Consider the following 21,018-nt stretch of genomic DNA (forward strand, 5'->3'; position numbering starts at 1 on the left):
CGAATTTAAAATTGTCTCTATTGGTTCAATGATTAATTTCTAAAGTAAAACTTGAAATGAACATGAACTTCTTGGTTGTAACTACTAATGGTAATTAGAATATTTTAATATCTAATGTAAAGATAATTTCTGACATTGGGGAAGAGGTTACAAAATTTTCTCCAATTGCAGGCGAAATTGTGTTTACTGTAGCCACACGATGAGTTCTTGATTACCTGGGCGAACCAAGGGGACATTAGAGCAGGTCGCTCAAGTGGGAACCCAGCTTGTCTGGGAACTGTACTCTTGCTCCTGACTCTGGAGATCTTTGTCTTAAGATGTTGACTCTGCAGACAGCCCTTTCTAAAGGAGCTTACCTACTACTCTCCCCTCCACTCTTCCCACTGCTCAGGCTGTGCTGAACTGAAGGTACCTACCTCAGGACAGGAGCCACAGTCCTCCGAGGCCCAGTAGCAGCAGTGTGGAGCTGAAGGACAGGGCACTTAGTCAGGGGAAAGAAAGGTGCTGTTAGAAGGGATATCTGACAGAGGCAGTCACGGTGATAAGAAGATGTAACAATGGGGAAAGAATATTATAATCTAAGGTAGTCCAAGGCACTGTAAACAGCAATGATCTTTCTTAGAAATGTTAGAATTCATTTGCACCAAAAGAACAAATATAGTCTGAATTGGAATAAAAATACCCGAGAAGTTAATTTCTCTAGGCAACAAAGTGTTGTTTCTGTTTTTAGCGAAAGTTCATCTATGCCTAAATATATTTCTTTTTATATATACATATATAAAAAGATTTTTAACAAAATGGTCAACAAAAGAATTATGGGTTTTAATTTTAATCGTATCAATTTATTACTAATTTTGGTCTTCCCCGTAGTTCCCTATATAAAAACAATGAGCTTCTCAGTAGTAGGTACAATAGCTTTTAAAGAGAACTTTGGGCAAAACAAGATCGAAATCATAAATAATCAGGAAGTAAATGAAGCAAAACTGTCTAGTGTGGTATTATCCTAAATATATTAATTTTCCCCATAACTTTTTAGATTGTTAAAGTAAAATGATCTTAATCTAGCATATTATAAATCATTATAAAAGATTCTAATCTTTAGAAATTATGAAAGATTTAAGATCTCATTAATGGAGTTAGAAATGTTAGCTATTCTGCTACTGGGCAGGTTTGGTCTGCATTTTCTGGGCCTCCATAGGCCAGGAATAACAATCAGGTAGAATCTGGTCATAATCAGTGCTATACATCTGAGAGCGGACAAACGCTTCCTTGTCTGAGGGTTCAGGATATACTGTGGCTGTCTTTTCTTGGTATGCATCTTTCACAATCTAGAAATAGAAAAAGGATATTAGTTACTTTAATGAACAGAGGTGATGGTGAGCACATGTCAGAAGTTTTTATCTGTTCCAAAGAATTAATATATAATTTATATCCTGTTTTCAAAAAAATTAAGCTGTATTATAATAAAAGCACACATACACAGAGAAGATACAAAATGAAAACGCAATTATAAATTATGTACCAAGAGGCGAATATGGTGTCAGCAACGAAGGAAAGTGTGGATAGTAGATATTTATTCCAGGGTGATCACACCAGGATTCCTCAGGTAAGAGTGGGAAATGTCTTGAAGTGACCTGACTGATAATCATCTTGAACTGCACATCGTCATATGCCTACTAAGTCTGAACTCAGACACATTGCAGTTTTAATAATCCCTATTCTGACCAAAGCCTCTTACAAAATCTCTGTATTTATCCCAGTCTCCTGACACTGCTCATCTAATCAACGGGACTCCACGGGCAGTTTCAATACTCCTTCCCACTATCACAGAGCCTCATTTCCATGTCTTTGTGCCACACTTGCCACTCTAGTCCCCAGGGAGGTAGCCTCAGTCCCGGCTTTCTCCCTTCACGGCTGTCTCCGGCGATGCCCCACCGTTCCTAACCTTGCTTGGGCCTGTGTGGTTACACATTATGCTTTTACCCTCCTTTAAAAAATAAAACAAAAAAGCAACTTCCTCTCATATTTCCCATAGGCAATTTCAAACAGTTCCCCTTGTCAAGTCTCCATTTAACTCACCACTCTATGAGAAAATTCCAACTAATCTGATAAAACTATCTCAGTTTCCCTTTTCATCAACTCAGACTATCTCCTCTTTGTATTCAAACAACCTCTCTTCCCATATTTTCTTTGAGAAAATGGATTCCCCCTCTTATCAAAATGAATCACTCCATACATATGTACTCAAGTTCACTTCAGTTTCACTCAGGAGCTATTTGTATGCTAGACTTATTTGGATAGTCTGATTTTGAAGAACATTAGAATGATTAAGTATCTCTTCTCAATGTAAAATTAAGCATTTATGAAAAAAACATGGTTATAAAGACTGTGCTGCATTATAGAGAAATGTTTATGAAAAACTCAGAAAACAAAAGTATGTATACACCATACATTATTATAATGATGTTAGAAAAGAAAGCAAACAAATGAAAAAGGACTGGAAGCAAATGCACCAAAATGATACTAATACGTGTGTTAGAAAAGTAGAATTTTAGGCATTTTCCTCTTCTCTATTTTCCAAAGTGCCTATAATTATTACTTCTTGAATAGTTTTTTTTTTTTTTTGAAGTATAATTCACACACCACAAAAATTCAACCTTTTTAAGTATACAATTCAATTATTTTTGTAAGTTTACAGAGTAGTACAACTGTTACCACATCCAGTTTCAGAACATTTCCATCTCCCCCAAAAGACCCCTGTGCCTGTTTGTAACGGCTGTATTGATTTCCTAATAAAATGCACTGCTTCATTTCTGACATAGACTGTGTGGGGTTTCATTCCTGTTTCTGCTCCCAGGACACACTCTCTCAATGATCCTCTCTCTCTGTGAAAGCCTCACTCTCTCCTCCCTGTCAATGCCAAACTCAGGAAGAGTGGCTTAGACTGTGTTGCTTTCTTCATTCCCCCCGGCCTTCTTAACTTCTTGTATTACGGAAAGTACTTTTTGTAAAAGTTCCTGATGACTTCTTAAGTATAAATAAAAGTTGCCAGCATTAAAACTAGTTTTTCTGACCAGGATTTGATTTTCTTAACCACAACTTCCATCCCATCCTGAAAATGTTGTCATCCTCTAATTTCTGACCCGCTGCTCAGTTCTGAGTCTTCTTAAAATCATGACTACTCTCTTCTTAACTGCTTGCTTTCTTCTGTCTTCTAGACAGAAAATAAACTATGTTCTTTCCTTGGTTTTCTTTTCTTTCCATATTTGCTCTCTTGTAATCCCAACTACTGTTCAGTGTATTAACAATTCAAACTAGTTAAAAACTAGTAGACACACATTAGGAGATAATATGAGCATTCTTTCATAAATAAATAACCAAGCAGATTATCTAAATGTGTTTTGAAGGATTACTTAGTTTTTGAAGCATTTATGAGCAACAAGATGACATATGAATCCTAAATGGTGTTGTTTTGAAAAACTTGCTAATAGTTTTGATTTTCAACCACGAACAATTTTGTCTCTGAGAGAACACTTGGCAATGTTCTGGAAACATTTTTGGTTGTAACAACTGTGCAGAGGCTACTGGCATCAGTGGGAAAAGGCCAGCAGGGATGCTGCTAAGTATCCTACAATGCCCAGGACAGCCAACAAAAGAGTTATCCAGTCAAAATGTGCATGAGGTTGAGAAACCCTAGTTTAAACATATAACTATTATGGGCTGAGCTACGTCACCCCAAAATGTTGAACCCTTAGCTCCCAGTACCTCAGAGTGACTGTATTTGGAGATAGGGCCTTTAAGGGGTAATTAAATCAAAATGAGGCTGTTTGGGTGGGCCCTAACCTACATTGACTGGTGTTTTTATAAGAAGTGTAAATTTGAACATAGATACCATGGACGTGCATACACAGATGTTAGACCCCATGAGGACTCAGAGAAGGCAGTCACCTACAAGCCAAGGAGAGAGGGCTCCAAAGAAACTAGATGTGCCTACACCTGAAACTTAGATTTCTAGCCTCCAGAATTATGAGAAAATAAATTTGTTTTTAAATCACCCAGTCTGGTATTTTGTTATGGAAGCCCTAGTAAACTAATACAACTATATTGCCAAAATGTCCATTTCTCCCTCAGTTACAGAAAATTTCTCTGCCTCAGGTTCTTCTTGGCCAATTCCTTCAATAGTTCATCTGCCACCCCAAAAGCTGTGAGTGCTTTGCTGTCATTGTGTTGCCCTCTGCCCAGTGTTAGTTGTCATCTATAAGATGCCATATACTACGGAGACATGGATCCATACACCATGGAGACACGGATCCACACATCATGGAGACATGGATAAGGCAGGTGGTTTAGTCTAAATGTCACTCCACCACACCTACAATATTTTGGTGATTTTAATAATTGTGATACAGAAGATACTAACTAAAAAAAGGTAAAGTGGAAAAGACCTACATGTAAGGAAATTCTAATGAATTACTTAAATTATAGGAGAGAAAAAGACTGATAGGGATATTAATGATTCAGCCAATTTTTCCATTGTTATGGATCAAACAGAGTCCCTAAGCTCTGCCGAGGGACTGTGCCAATAGGTGACACAGAAATTTCAAGAAAGTGAATTTTCAATACTGAAAAATGCATACTTAGCAATAGAAGGAAGGAAAAATAATGAGGTTCAACAAAAATAGTTTTACCTTTTCTGCGATTTTCAGAGAAATATCTCTAATGGTTTTCAAAGGAGGAAAAAGCCGGCCCTCTTCCAAGTGCTTATCTGATACTTGCTGAGCTATAACCTTAAAAAAAGAAAGACAAAAGTGCTTATACCTCACACCACACAACATGGGGGTTACAAGGATACTAGGGGAATGGTCACATACATGGTCATGTACCGAAGCAGATCATATTAATGTGATCACCTACTTTCATTTCCCCCTTTATCAGTGGAAAAACTGAGCCCAGAGAGGCTTGGTGATTGGGGGACGGGGGTCACACAATTAGTGAAAAAGATGGGCACAGAAGTTCCTTAATCCAGTTCCTTTTCTACTGTACCATGAAAGGCCAGCAGCTCCCCCATTTGCAACACAAGAGAAACAGGAAAAGAGGAGTCAGGAAGTGAGAGGAGGACCACAGAATGATTAAAAAGGAGCCTGAGATCAGGAGGGAAGGTGTCCAGGACTGATGATGCCATTGCTCCCAGCTCACATATCTCACGCAGGAGGTGGAGCAAGAGGCTGAGAAACCCATTTCAGAATCACTTTGCAAGTAGGATTTTAATGTCACACAGATTCTGTGATTATCTGAACCACCTAACTTGCCTCAGCACTTGCTGACCCCAACCATCCCCTATTTCTAAATCAAGCAGTGCATACTTAAACATTTGCTAAGAGGGCAGATTGTATGTTAATTGTTCTTACCACAAGTTTTTGTATGTCAATCGTAACTTGGGTTTTAAAAAACAGAGACAAATTGGCATCATGTGCCTCCTGATGTGATGCCCTGAGAAGGAGATAATTACTAGCTATTCAGTGCTCCTCAAAAAACCATGTAACTTGAATTAAATCATGAGGAAACAATCAGGCCTAAGCTGAGGAACACTGTAAAAAACAACTGGCCTGTACTCCACAATGTTAATGCCATAAAAGAAACAAAAGGCTGAAATATTCTTGCCAATTAAAAGACTATCCTCAACACTATGAAGGTCTTTTTAATGGATAATTTGCAAAATCTGAATTTGGACTGTGCATTAGATAATAATATTATATCAATGCTAATGTTCCTGAACTGATAATGGTACACAGACCACATAAGAAAATGTCCCAAAATATTTAAGGTTAAAGGGGCATAATATCTGTAAGTTGCTCACAAATGGTTCAACAGTGAAATACTATGTATATATGCATATACACAAAATAGTGCTAAGTTATGTATTGAATGTGCCAGGGCACAGAGGTGGGCTCAGCACCTTGAAGTTCCCTCCGGTTCTAAGACTTTCAGTGGGGCGGATCTACCAGTGTATATAGCTGGGTCCTTATTTAATAGAACTGGGGATGCAGAGAGGAAATAGAAAACTTTCCTCAGTTGAGGTAATTTGAATAATCAAATACTTATCTTTTTCAGTATCTTTAATATTTTTTAGATTTTTTAAATCATGAAATCATTTCTGAAATACTGTTTTGCAGCCATCAGCAAATATGAAAGACATAGCACTACAGAGGGGTTTAAAAAGCAGCTCCTGCCTTTGAGAGATGGATAACTTAGTGAGGTATCAAGCCACAGGAAGAAAAAGAGAATACTACCGAAAGAGAAGACAGCCTAGGCCAAAGGGGAAATGTGAGTGTTAAGAAACCTAGAGAGCAGTGGAGGGAGTTGGAGCATGGAACTGAGAAAAGCTAGGAGTTAAACAAACAAACAGTAAAGGGGTGGGCACTCCAGAAAGAACCAGAGTCAGACCAAACGCAGAGATGTATGAGCTGGACTCAGCAAATCCAAGTGTTCTGAGCAGGGGAGCAGAGGATCTGCGTAGAGAAATAAGGATTGGAGCATCATCAGTGCAAATTAAGGAATTTGGATTAAGTCCTATGGGTGACTGAGGACTTCTGAACACAGATATCCAGGCAGGGGTTGGGGACAGAGTGAGACAAATTTCTAAGCCTCATTTTTCTCTTTGGTGATACAAGGTCAATAACAGTTCCTAATCCATAGGATTAAATGAAATAAATGCCAGTAAAGAATTTACCCCACTGTCTGGGGAAGTAAATGTACAATAAATCTTAGCTATTTCATTTCTTAAAGGACAGGCAGCCAGCATGGCAGAGAGGAAGTAAAATCGCTTTTGGGGTCATATCTAGTTCTACAACATTCTAGCTGATTAGCTACTTGATTTGGAGGCAGGTTATATAATCAAATAATTTCAAATGTTTTCCATTGTTTATATGAGATAATATGTATATTGCTCCTATCACCATTTGCACCTTGCTGGCATTCAACATCATTGTATTTTCCCCTAGAATATTACACAATATTATTTTAAAGAGACTGGGGACAGTCAGAAGATGGCTGAATATTGGCTCAAAACTATTTGCTGCTTTGACAAGCCACTGGTGTCTCTCTATCTAATGACACTGTGGCTGCTTTCAAATAATCTCTTTTCATTTTATTCCGACAATGTTATAGTAGATGCATTTTCAGTTATTCAGTGACATAGAAGAATTGAAGTTTCCTCCAGATGCTACTGTCTGTGGTCATCAGTTCTAGTGCCCTCTGGGAGATATCAGAACAGGGCAGGGAGAGGTGAGTGAGAGGACACAAAGCAGGTGATTCAAGGGGAGTGGTATGGGGACAGGAAGCCACGGTGTGCCTCCTGAATGTGGACAGGCTGCTGTACAAACGCCAAGCCAGGAGGGCTGACCCGGAACACATTGGGTGCTCTCATCAAAGGCCCTGATGACTGTCTAGAGTTCTAGAAAAGCCAAAGATCTCTGTGTAATATAAAACTGTCCAGGAATAGTCTTCGGCACTGGTGCTAATTCATGAGATTTCCAGTTTCGTCAGACATCTAACTAGTATTTTTATAATAGTTCAGTTATTTGAAGTTGCCAAATGAGAAATTCACCTAGATCTTGTACGTGTTACTTTCATTAACTACAAATATAATCTAGATGAAAAGGACTTTCTTCTTTTTAGGGTCCTCTAGCAGTGAGTCTATGTGGTATTGTATTTATTCTTCTTGCTAAGATATATGACTCTTCTATTGATTTCAATTCAAAAAGTATTTACTCAGTTTCTGCTATGCACTTTAGCATCATGCTAGGTACTACTGGTATTTTGAAAGACATATATGGAAAGCTCTTTTTTAAAAAGATAATTTACAGTTTATTTATAAGGCAACACATAATTGTTTACATGAAGCTCTCAAGGGCATAATACAACTGGGAGTGAAATTTGAATGCTGCTGTTTGATGGAGATCTTAGCCACAGCTAAGGAGAAAGACCAAGAGGAGCCAGAGTGGCCACAACTGAGGGCGGGTGACGGCAGCGGCCTGAAGGGAAGGCTTAGGTGAGTGGGGAATAATTGTCAGAGTTTTCCAGGCAGGATAATAGACAGACAGGAGATAACAGATGGAGCAGTTACGTGGCGGTGCGTCTGCATGGGGACCTGGGGTGAGGGAGAATGAAGAGGACATCCGGCTCCTAAGCTTGGTGGCCACTCAGAAAGGGCACCACTAACACAAGTGCAAATACTGAGGGCAGGGCCACACAGGTGCATCTACACATCTTGTGTTTAAGCTCCGCAGGACATTTCTGTGGAAATGCCTATAAGGCAACTGGAGGTGTGGTGAAGATTATAACAGAAATGCACAGGTCTGACCACATTTTGAATGGAGATAATGGAAACACGAGGATGGATGAGATCTCTCAAAGTAAAGAGAAAGGGAAGACAAAAGGACGAAAGATGCTCACAGCTAAGAAAGGCCCGGGATGGAGACAGTGAAAACAGGAGGCGGCCGGAGGCAGGAATACTGTGTGCAAGCCTAAGGGAAACACGGAAAGGCCAAAAGATTTAGCCAGAGAGATCACAAGCTGTGGTAAGGATAACACTACTGACATCAACATATTTTATTTATTTTTCTTCAAAGTGTTTTGGTATCACTTTTCCTGGATAGTAAAGAGAAAATTTCTTTTTTCATGAAATTTGTCACTAGAGGGTGCTGGAGTTATTTAGGACAGAAAACACTAGCTACTATGAGTAAAAGGTCATTTTTTTCTTATGATGTATCTGCTATAAAATACAAAGATTACACTTTCCTTAATGTAACAACTTTGAAAAGCTCTTTTAGTAATTAGACATCTATTTTTGTTTAATAGGACTTTTTGAGTTAAAGAAACTCTGAGCATCAGCTGCAGTGCTTTTAATGCAGTGACAGAAAAGGACGAAGCAGAACATTATAGCTTCCCGACACTTGTTCTCACATAATGACACCAAGAGCTAAACACTGGGGTTATACTCCTTTAGATCACACCAATACCATAAGAATTTGTTAGTATTCTTATTGAATATTCATCAATTGTTATTTGGTTCATATCAGAATGTTGTACAGTGGTTTAAAGAGAAGAAATTCACTCAAATTTTCATTCATGGATCGCATCGTCTTCGAACACAGTATCAACTAGATGAATATTCCGATTATCAAAAGCTCATGATTTCACATCTGTATGTCCAATCATCATGTCATCCTCCTGAGGCTTGGGGGCGAGAGGAAGTTCATGTTACCTCTATGCTGTAAGTAATAAAGTCCTCTGTCTCTAAGAGTTTTGTAACTTTTGCCGGAATTTATGAAACTGGTGGGCTAATTTGTCAGCTTGCAAATAGGGTAAAATTTCAGAGCTTTCACAGTTCTTAACAGCAGCTTAGCAGAGCTGCCCCAGTGGGTCTCCTCTGTGATATTCTAGGCCCACGCTAGAACCCACTTCTGTCCTTTCAATGACATTGTAAACACCTAATTCCCTGTTTTAATTTCCTTTCTGCTTAAAATACTAGAGTGGTTATGCACTGGTTGGGATGCTCAGTTGGTTGGAGTGTCGTCCAAATACCAAAAAGGTGGGAAGTTCAATTCCTGATCAGGGAACATACAGGAGGCAACCAATCGATGTTCTCTGTCACATCAATGTTTCTGTCTCTCTCTCTCTCTAAAGTCAATAAAAACATATCCTTGAGTGAGGATTAAAAAAAACACTAGAGTGGTTTCTGTTTCCCACACTGAACTCTGAATGAATAAACACTTTTCCAAATCAGGCTCTCATTCTAAATCTTCAAAATGCCATTAATATTTCTCTGGTAGAGAAATATTTACCACTTAATCTATGAATTGGAAACAAAATTTTTATTGTCTCACTACTGGCACAGAAGTTGACTGTAAGTATGAAGACAAAAAAGGGTTCCATTTATGAAACTAAAACACAGTTGTTCTCTGCTGGCTACTGAAGAACAGTCTTTGACTCAATATGAACCTGCCTCCCGCCCCCTATTCTCCACTGGGAAAGACTTTCTCTTCCTCAGCTGCACCATCTAGGGAGTGAGCTGAGATTGTGCTGGATAAAGAAAGCATTAGCCCAGCCAGGTGTGGCTCAGCAGTTGAGCATCGACCTAGGATCCAGGCGATCAGGATTCGATTCCCGGTCAGGGCACATGCCCTGGTTGTGGGCTGCAGCCGATCAATGACTCTCTCATCATTGATGTTTCTCTCTCTCTCTCTCCCTCTCCTTTCCTCTCTCTGAGATCAATAAAGATATATTTAAAAAAAAAAACCTTTAAAAAAGAAAGAAAGCATTAGACAACCACACGGATCTCATTTGGTATTTGATAGCCTGGTGAGCTTAGAGTATTTTACAGTACCTCAGCAGTAGCAAGGAAAACTTTGTCTGTGATGTGCTTCAATCCACACGCCACAACCCCAAGAGCCACTCCAGGAAACACATAGGAATTGTTGCCTTGGCCAGGATACAGGGTCTGTCCATTTGGAAGAGTGACAGGATCAAAAGGACTGCCGCTGGCAAAAATGGCACGCCCCTACAACACAGGCACAGTTTGAAAATGAAGTAGGATATCTTAAACAGATGTATCAGCAGAACTACCCATATGAGTATTTAGAAAGAAATCTAATTTTTCATTAACTCCCTAGTAAGTCTGGGTGAGTGGTTACGACGTTGGCAATAAGTTCTTGAGAGGGAGGGTGATTATTACTGTTCTCTGTCTTACTCTCTACTCCTAGGAGAAGTGTGCAAAGCACAAGACACCCAAAAGCCTGGTACCACTCTATTCTCTGCAGTGGTCCAACCTCTAGGCCTGACAACCATCTCTATACAGGCTTCCAATTATAGACTTCTGAAGATAAAAATGATAAATTAATATTGGAGTATTGGAAAGAATGACATTTTAGGTTAGAGTTTAGAGACATTTCAACATAATTACATGGATAAATTTTATATGTTTCTACATTGTGAAGAACTACACAGAAAATCATGTAGGAAGAAAACCCACCAGAAGAAGTGGGATTAACAAATAAAATGAAATTATCAATAATCATCAAAAACTGTATTTTTTCCTAGTCTTCATATTTTATCACAGTGTTTTTGAGTAACCTCATGTATTACATGTGCTGAGATGGCATTAACTGAGGGCCTGCAGGGTGCTGCCAATACTGCTGACCAAAAGGAAAGCATCTGTCTGGTCTGTAAGGGGGAAGGTGGAGATATAGTTAAAGTATTCTGGGTTCTAAAACAGGAATAGGAAATCCATGACAAGTAAAGCATCATAATCTGAGAAATGCACTTGAAAAGTCTAAAGCACCAAATCCCGAAAGCATAGTTTAAATGATGATAGACGGATGGGTTATAACTTTCATCCCTCTTACATCCAAAGCACTGATTTTCAACCTCTGTATCTCATGGCACAAATAAACGAATTATTAAAATTCTACAGCACACCAAAAATACATATATTTTGCCAATCTGACAAAAAAATAGGTATAATTTTGATTGATTTACAAAAATAATAATAATAGTAATTTTTGCTCCAAAGCAACTTTGGCTATTGTGCTGGCTGTTGTGATTTTTTTATTTGACAATCTAAGGCAGAAGAGGTCAGTACCCCTGACTAAATAGTCAGGTATTGTTTTTAAAAATTTTTAATTGAATTTATTGGGGATGAAACCTAAAATTATATAGGTTTCAGGTATAAAATTCTATAATACATCGTCTGTATATTGTACTGCATGTACATCACCCTAAGTCAAGTCTCCTTCCGTCACTATTTATCCCCCCATATCCCCTCTTCTACTTCCCCACAATCCCCTTTCCCTCTGGTAATCACAATACTATAATCTGTGTCTGTGAGATTTTTTTCCTTCTTAATCTGGTCACCTTTTTCACCCAGCCCTGAAACCTCCCTCCCCTCTGACAACTGTCAGTCTGTCCTCTAAGTATTGCATGTTTTAAAAATTCTTGTGGTGCACCAGTTGAAAATCACTGATTTAGAGTCTAAATCCATTATGATAGTAATAATATTAACTTATTCATTTTTAACCAATATCATAGTATATCTTTTTTATAAAGGTAAAGTTGTATAATGATTCAAACTATTCTGGATATAAAAAGATTAAAACACATGAGAAAAAAAATAAAATTCCCATCTAGGTGTCTTTAAGATACTATTATGTGTTACACAAGATTAGGTTTTATTTTCAGAAAAGTCTGATACCTTCAGCTCTGTTTAGCAGATAAAATGTTTTACGACAAGTAACTTCCTAATGCAACTAAATTATTATTTGATATATATGTGATAAATATTTATATATATATTATTTGATATATACATATACCTTTGAAAATTTATAGAAAGAGACTTTCAATATTATACTCATGCTTCTTTAACTTCCTCCCCTCCTTCACTCCCACTCCTCCTGCCCATCATTCTATAATCATCATATTTTATGGAGGAATGGCATTACATAAATGACAGCTACATAAACATCCTCATATATGTGAAATGCTAGTAGGAAGAAGAAAATCTCTCCATACCATTTTTGTTATAGTTTTTCACGGTTCCACAAATTTTGTGTTTTGCATTTGTAACCTCTCTTATCAACTTCACCTGTACCTGCAGCAGTGGAGACTCACATCCAGCAACAGGTAGACCTTCCTTTGTTCTGTAACCCTTTGGCTGAACCAGTGTTTAAATTTTCAGCCTCAAGTGACTTTCAATTTTATGTATAACAACACAGAACATTAAGCAAGATCATAAGAAAGAGTTCAGGCCATTTGTATCAAACACATTCAAACTTAAACATGCAACTATGTAAATTTAGCTGATTTTGTTTATGGCTATCACAGCTGAGTTTATAAACTCTTGAGGCCTACCAAGATACACCATAGCAAAATGATTATTAAACACTTAAAGTGCCTACTATGTGCAATGCTAAAATTTTGTTATTGCTCAGAGAGGTTTTTTTCCTCCTTTAAGGATTTAAGGACTATTGATGAGGTAAATTCCCCAATCTAGAGATGAGATAAAAATTTAAATTACTGAGGACACTGAGGCCATCCCAAATAAGAGAGATAATAATAGAGCAGCTCCTTGTCAACACTGCATCAATTCTAGTTATAAGCATTTAAGGATCTAATACTAAAGAAGTGAGGCCATCAAGGTCTGATTTATGTAGTGACATGACTTTGTGTCACGTTTATCTTTTCTAGTTCACTTTGGATTTATTTCCAAAATAAAAGTGTTAGATATCTATGACTCAATTCTTATTTTTTTTAATGACCCTTTCAAATCTTTGAAGGGAAAAAGGCTCTTGTCAACATATCAAATATATATTAATAAAACCCAGTATAAACAAGTCACTTTTTGGAAACAGTCAAGTACTGATGCTTTGAGGACTCCCATCCCAACCTGGCTGGATGTCAAAATGGCTGGCCAGATGCTCCACCCACGGCGTCAAAACCCAAACCCAGGATTTTGTAAAGCAAAAATAAGACTGTGGCTTTTATACTGTGTGCTTCCATGTTTCAGAATAGCTAGTTAAAAGCTATTTTAACAGGCATCTAGAATCAAACTTTTTCTTTTTTAACTTTTATGTTTAAACCTTAGATAATTCCAAATCACTTGAGGAAAATTATCAAGAAAACATTACAAAGCTTATTTTGTTTTATTGAAGAAGAGGATTTTTTACAACAGTCTAGAAAATAGTTCTTATCCCTTCTGACCTGTTCACTATTTTTTCAATCTTGGTTGTATAATTTTTAAAAGTTAAGTGGTAAGCTCTGTTGATATCCTGGGCTTCCCTATAATGAATCAAAATTTGACAATTAAAATATCAGTTATAATTGTGCTTTACCTTGGTTGCTTTATAGCATTGCTCTGCAGTACATTCTGCTTTACTGGTTGGATTACTCAAAGCAAAAATAATAGGCCGTTCGTTGAAGGCAGCCATGTCTTTAAGGATTTGTTCTGAGAATGCGCCACCAATTGCAGCAACTCCTAAAGTAGAAATGAGAAACCAGTGAATAGGACTATCATTCGTTAATTAATCCCAGAAGCCCATGCCCCAAAACAGAAAAGTCAGGTCATTTTCTAACAGACCCGAAACAAAATATAAAATATTTGTATCAATGTGACAAAAATAGGTTTATTAATGCCAAAAATATTCAGGGTTAGAAACCTACAAGTATGTAAAAAATCACAGCTATAACATTTGACTCATAATACACTGAACTGGCTACTAATCACTAGGAATTTTGCTTAAAGGCATTTATATTAGGAAATTAAAATGTGTCCAATATGGCCCTGGCTGGGTATTCAGTTGGTTAGAGCATCATCCCAATATGCCAAGGTTGCGAGTTCAATCCCCAGTCAGGGCACATACAAGAATCAACCAATTAATGCATAAATAACTGGAACAAGACATATTTCTCTCTCTCCCTCTCTCTCTCCCCTCCTCCTCTCTAAAATAAATAAATAAAAAGTTTTAAAAATCTGTCCAATAGGCTTTATCCCTCTATAAAAAATATATCTGAGTATATATCAGTCTCTAAGGCTTAAAGTAACTGTGTTTTATCAACCAGTACTAGCGTTTAAGACAATCATCCAATTCAATTTAAAACTGAAGTATGATGCATTTAAAGAATTTTAACAGATGAATAAAGCAATTTGCATAATGGAAATGAAAAAAATTCAAGATTCCCAATACAACATATTTTGTGAAACAACAATAAAAGTTCCTATGGTTCTAGTCATGGAGTAAGGATTTGTTTTTATTAAGGTTATCATCATTATTCTCAATACTGTCATCTGCTTCACAAGAGCTTCTACGAATGGGGTATGATACAAAAGGCTGACATTATATACCCCCAAATTAGAGATAAAGTTTCTTTGAGTTTTTTCAACCACATTACACCTGACCATAATGAACATTTTACTGTGCACATGCAATGTTAAACCACTGTGTTAAGTGTTATGAGCAACACAAAGATACGTGAAATATGGTCCCTGTCTTCAAGGAGGGTCTAGTTCAGTGTTTCTCAACCCTGGTACTGTTAACATCTGGGTTGGATAATTCCTTGTTGTGGGGGGCTTTCCTGTGCATTCCTAGACTCTACTCACTAGATGTCAGTAGACCCGACCTCCTCCCTCTCCTCCCAGTTGTGACAGCCAAAAATGTCTCTAGACATTATCAATGTTTCCTTGGGGGCAAAGTCACTTCCATTTGAGAGCCACTGTCTGTCTGGAGCAATTAAGCTTGGAAAAGTGCTGAATATGCCAGGTGTAACAGGCTAAAAGAGTTGGCAGAGGGGGTCACACACTTTAGCTGGAATCAGTAAGGTTAAAAAAATAGCATGAATTTAGAAATCTAGGTGTCTATGGGGTACTGTTGCTTCAGTGAATGTGTAATTTTGTTTGTCAATTACAAAGGTTAGAATTTCAAAAAGCTAAATTAAGCCTCAAAAAAAAGTAGTAAGAAAACTAATCAAGTGAAGAGGGGTCGGGTGGGGCTTATGAGAGGGAGGGAGAAGTTATTTACCTATGAGAGCAGTTGGTCTTATTTTTTGAACAACGTCTTTTAGGTTCTTCATTTCTTCATGATCATGAGCAAATTCTTCTTTCTCTTTTGTTAAAGCAGCACGTCCCTAAGTAAAGCAAAGAGGAAGAAATGATAAATCTGCCAAATATGTGCTAGTCAAAGAAATTTCAGAATATAACCCATAGTACCAATACTTATGCTTAACATTTTTATGTGGTACAGCTGTTCTTAAACTCTCTTCTCCAATTATCAGAGTATCATTTCATTTATTCTTTTAACAAGTATTTGTGTCTCAGACAATGTTCCAGGCAATGGGCATATAACAGTGAACAAAATAAAATCTTTCCCTTATTTTTGTTTGCCTTTGTACCATTGCCCTTAAATAATCTTTTGTATATCCCAAGTGAGGAACCCCAATGCTTTTCATCTGTTCTAACTAGACCCACCTTTCTTCCAATAATCAATGAGATGACCTGGCTCTGAACTCTCAGATGCTCTTGTCACTCTTTCAATATGACAGAACTGAAAACCATACTTCATCAAAAGAATGTTTAATATGGTTGAGGAATTACCATACTTCCTAGTCTTGCTTGCAGTGTTATAGTAATAAATTTTAGTATCATGTCTTCTCCTTTAATAGTAACAAAATATTATAATTAATCTTTACCAGTGGTTTACTTTGAAATAGAAAGCAGAAACTCCACTAAAAGGATTGTGAGAGAAAAGAACATTTATCTGATTTTCAAGAATATTAACAGAATAGGAATAGGAAATACTAAAAAGTTGTAAGAGGAAAATATGTCATCAATTTATTTTTTAAAATGCTTGGGCTCACCAAACAATAAGATTCCACACAATCCATGGTAAACAGCATGAAATGGAAGAATTAGGAGCTTGCAGCAAAGCCCGCTGAGAGCATCTGAATGTTCCCTGTCTGAGAACACAACCAGTTCTTGACCACTGACTATACTGAACATGACAATGAAAATAGTATACTGGCGTATAATTCAAAATAAATTTGCACATGACTCCATAAAATGGAAATTATTCACTTTCATTAGATTACCAAGACAAGAAATAGCCTCTTTATGAGAAAATAAAACTAACATAAGAGTAAAAGTCTTAGAAATTATTTTTAGCAGATAAAATAACCAAATTCCACGGGGTACAATATGAATTATACTGCTGCTAAAAGTAGCATGTAAGTAAGAGATGAGGGTCTAGTCTATTTGGATTGGATGTGAACCTAAAATCCATAACATGTAATAAATTTAAAATATGTTGAATAATCTGAGACATAAGCCCCATTTTTCTTAATTCAATTATTGAAAATATTTTCCTGAGTGTAATGTCTCAGATTATCCCAAACATCAAGTTTTAAAAATTTGAAATCTACCAGTTGACCCTTGGACAACACAAGTTTGAACTATATGCAAATTTTTTTCAATAAATACCTGTACTGTTTTCAGTCCATGGTTGGGAGTGCACAAATGCAGAGGACTGTTATGTATTGTTCTATGGTCATTTATTATAGAGGACTTGAAGCTGCCCTCTTAGCTCAGTAGGCAGCGTGTCAGTCTCATATTATAGAGGACTTGAGCATCTGTGTATTTTGCTATCTGCAGGGGTCTGAAACTAATCCCCATAAATATCAAGGGACAACTAATTTTGGAGGGAGTCAGAAGTTATACACAAATTTTCAACTGCATGAGGGTCAGCGTCCCAAACCCCCAAGTTCTTCAAGGGTCAACTGTATTTTACAATGTTGTCTTCCTAACTGTTGACGGTTGTAAATATATCATTAGTTTGTAATAAATTTTGTAGGGATATGAATAAAAAACTAGCAGTCAAATGCATTCTAATAAATTTAATAAAAAATAAATTTGTCACTTATGCAAACTTTTAGTGATATTCAGAAAAGTAAAGAAAAGCTCTCCAGTTAGACATAAATGACACATATAAATGTTGAAGACAGAACTTGAGACTAAGACTAAGGATATCGTCCATTCACTCATGATCTTGGGCAATTCTTTGATACTTCCATGGATGTTGGATTTCTCCATCTAGATAATGGTTTGGCTTGTGTTGATGCCAGTGCTGATGAAAATGAGACAGGTCTGTGCTTTCCAAAGCTAACGGAGCACCAGACTGACCTAAGGAAACACACATTCCTGAGCCCTGCTTCCAGATATTCTACCTCCAGGATGAAGCCCTGGAATCTCTATTTATTTGTCTAAGCTTCCCAGGTGATTAGAACAATTAGTTAGTTTTGAGGCTAACTTCACTAAAGGATTTATCAGATCTCTACCAGATACATTTTAAAAAGGTGTGTGATGTTTTCAAAAAAGTAGAAAGCCTTGGCTGGTGCTGCTCAGTGGTTAGAGCATCGGGCATGCAGACCGAAGGGTTTCAGGTTCAATTCCAGCATGTGTGGGAGGCAACCAATCAATGTGTCTCTCTCACATGGATGGTTCTCTCTCTCTCTCTCTAAAAGTCAATGGAAAAAATATCCTTGGGTGAGGATTAACCAAAATATAAATACCAAAAAAAAGTATAAAATGATGAGTTCTAAAGAAAGCAAGCTACAGAATAATGTAAAGTAACAATTACAGATTTCTAGCACTGCTTTTTTTGGCTGACAACCTGAGGTATAATGAAAAATATTTAATGTGGGCTAAACCCCTAAGTTTCCCTGGAATGGGAAGCAAATCATAAAGAAGGTAGATAAACACTGTCTGTAAAGAAAAGATGTATACTGTTACCATGAACATCCTATTTTATCAATCACAGCAACAGCACTGGCAGCTCCCACCCTCTGAAGCCAGAATTTGGCCAGAAGACATGCATCTGGTGAGAAACATAAATTACCCACAGCCTCACCCCCAAAGGCCTGATTCTTGGTGGTGACTTAGGAACGCTGAGAGAATACTGAAAGGAGGCCAGGATTCATGAAATAGTAATACTAGCATTACTGATGGGTATTACTTGCCAAAAACAGAAGAATCAAAAGACAAAATAAAGGTCTCCTAAGTTATTTTCTATACCATTTTCAAAGTTGATGTGATGATCTGGATTAGATTAACACACTCTTGGAATGTGGTCTCCTCTGGATCTAGTAATATTAAGGCAACTGCCTTTACCTTTTTGGGCTTCTATTTTATGTACCAATGGCTCACTTTTCTCTTTTTCAAAGTCTAATTTGGAATCCATATTCTTTATGCCAACATGCAGTTTGATATGGATAGAGAAGATTTCTTTTCCTTTCATTCTCCCCTTCCAGGATCCTTTGCACTTCAGCTTTTTGCTACCTTTTGGTAAAGTGCTTGTGGGCACTTATCTCAGAAATCTCACATTCTAGTTTCTTTTTTGTGAGTCTCTAATTACACCAAATGTGTTATGGAAAGCTGGGAACTTCTTTTGAATGTTATTTCTTTAATCTCCCCTCCTCCTTATTTTTTGCTGATTCTTAGTACAGGATAGATGACACAACATGATGAATTATTACCTTTATCAAAAGCACATCTGTTCTGGTAAGGGAGGGGAGAACAGGTAGCAAAGACTGTCAAGATTTTGGGTTAGCATTCTATGATCCAGGATAGGTATAAAACAATCAATTATAGATTGTCACTGGTAACTATGTATTCCTTCCTACACACAGGCACAAAAATAACTCTTCCAGCCCAGCCAGCATGGCTCGGTGGTTGAGCGTCAGCCTATGAGCCCCGAGGTCACAGTTTGATTCTGGGTTAGGGCACCTGCCCGAGTTGCTGGCTAGACCCCAGTGGGGAGCTTGCAGGAGGCATCAGGTCAATGACTCTCATCATTGATGTTTCTATCTCTCTCTCCCTCTCCCTTCTTCTCTCTGAAATCAATGAAAACATCTTTTTTTAAAAAAATAATTCTTCCATGAGTGCCTACCTTGAATCCACACCTGCTGTGACAACCAGTCCCATTTTCTGACCTGTTTTTGCTGTCATGTCATTAGTTTATTGGCATTGAATCTGGCCCTTCTTTGGAGCTGTAGACAGGACCTTCCTCATGCACTGTCAATAATATTTCACTGCAATACTTGAAATAAAGATATGTGCACTTGTTAAAGACCTCAGTGTTGTGTTTCATCATCTCAGGACAGATTAAAAGAAGATAAATGATGTGACAAAAGTATTTCCCATGCTAGAGCATAACAAGGGGTGAAGAATAGTCATAATTTAAGTTAAAGATGGTTAACACCATCAATATTTAATACTATATTGTTAAAAATCAATATCCATAATTTTCTGTCTAAAAGACTCATGCACATATTTATTTTGTCTCTGCTCTTTTTAATAAATACATATACATTGATCATACTCTATATGAAATAGGAGAGAGAAAATAATAAAGCCAGACAGATACTTTTAAACAAGCTTCAATGTCTCTTAGGAATTAGAATGTTTTTTTAAACTACAGTGTATGGAATGTATTAACCATCATTCAAGGTGGTGGTAGCATCATTGGCTGAAACTCTGGTAATATCCCAGAGGAAGGGAAAACTGTATTGTCAAATGTGACTTACAACTCATAAAATGCCTTTATTCACTCTCTCTTTCCATAGGAACCAAATATTTAAGTATAAAGAAAAATATTAAAATTAATTCAAAACAATTACTTAAGAGAGAACAAAATAAAACTGAAATCAAAACAAGATTCTATAGCCTTGAGTTTTCAGTCTTAAGCACTGATTTGGTTCATTACTGAAAGCAAGAATGTATTTACTTACGGGATACATCAAGTCTGGATTGGTTTATTTTGTGCCTTCTTGTTCTCTCTAAAAATGCTCCAAATTATAATTGGGACATGCAAATATCAGTCATGCTGCCAACGTTCCTTTTTCATCCCTTCTTTAACTGTATTTATTCTCACTCTAATTTTTATTTTGGAAGGATTTCTTTTAAATCAACTATCAGCTTCCTTATATTAAAGTCCATTAATATTAGCTGTCTAAATAGATATGTCAATGTTTCTTGTTATGAAATACTAACCTAATGTATTTAAGTATTATCAGTGACCATACAATCAACTTCAATCAACCTTATTGATATTGATGAACTATTTAAAATATTGATATTTAGAGTATAAACTCATTCCACTGCACATGTGGATATGAGGTAAATGATGGAAAATGCTATAGAAGTGATGTTGAAAACGTAAACAGAGAACATGTCAGGATAATACTTATCCATACTTATCTAGTCTGATGATGCTATAACTCCATAAATGAGCTAAACTTACAATTTACCATCTTAGTTTTGGTTCTATCTTTAAAGAGTTAAGGAGTTTGACTCATAAAAAATTTTATTTAAAACTTCATGGTATTTTTACAGATTATAAACAATTACATTTCAAGTTAATAAAATTAATAAAATGATTATTATTAGCTCTCTGGAGAGGTTGTAAAAGTATTAAG

At 36.9% G+C, this 21,018-nt stretch overlaps 1 protein-coding gene across 1 annotated transcript in view; it reads right to left on the bottom strand.

The window, feature by feature from the left end:
* Nucleotides 1–768: 768 nt before the first annotated feature.
* Nucleotides 769–21,018, bottom strand: part of ME1 (malic enzyme 1) — a 132,376-nt gene continuing 112,126 nt past the window's right edge. The window contains exons 10-14 of the mRNA XM_087817485.1: nucleotides 15,573–15,678; nucleotides 13,890–14,032; nucleotides 10,388–10,561; nucleotides 4,689–4,787; nucleotides 769–1,328 (exon numbers count right to left, since the gene is read on the bottom strand). Of these exons, the coding sequence (XP_087673611.1) occupies nucleotides 1,158–1,328; nucleotides 4,689–4,787; nucleotides 10,388–10,561; nucleotides 13,890–14,032; nucleotides 15,573–15,678 (693 nt within the window). The 3' untranslated portion in view covers nucleotides 769–1,157. The remainder of the gene's footprint in view (nucleotides 1,329–4,688; nucleotides 4,788–10,387; nucleotides 10,562–13,889; nucleotides 14,033–15,572; nucleotides 15,679–21,018) is intronic.

This window comes from Miniopterus natalensis, chromosome 5, assembly GCF_054644295.1.
Source record: "Miniopterus natalensis isolate mMinNat1 chromosome 5, mMinNat1.hap1, whole genome shotgun sequence".
In the NCBI taxonomy this organism is placed as follows: domain Eukaryota; kingdom Metazoa; phylum Chordata; class Mammalia; order Chiroptera; family Miniopteridae; genus Miniopterus; species Miniopterus natalensis.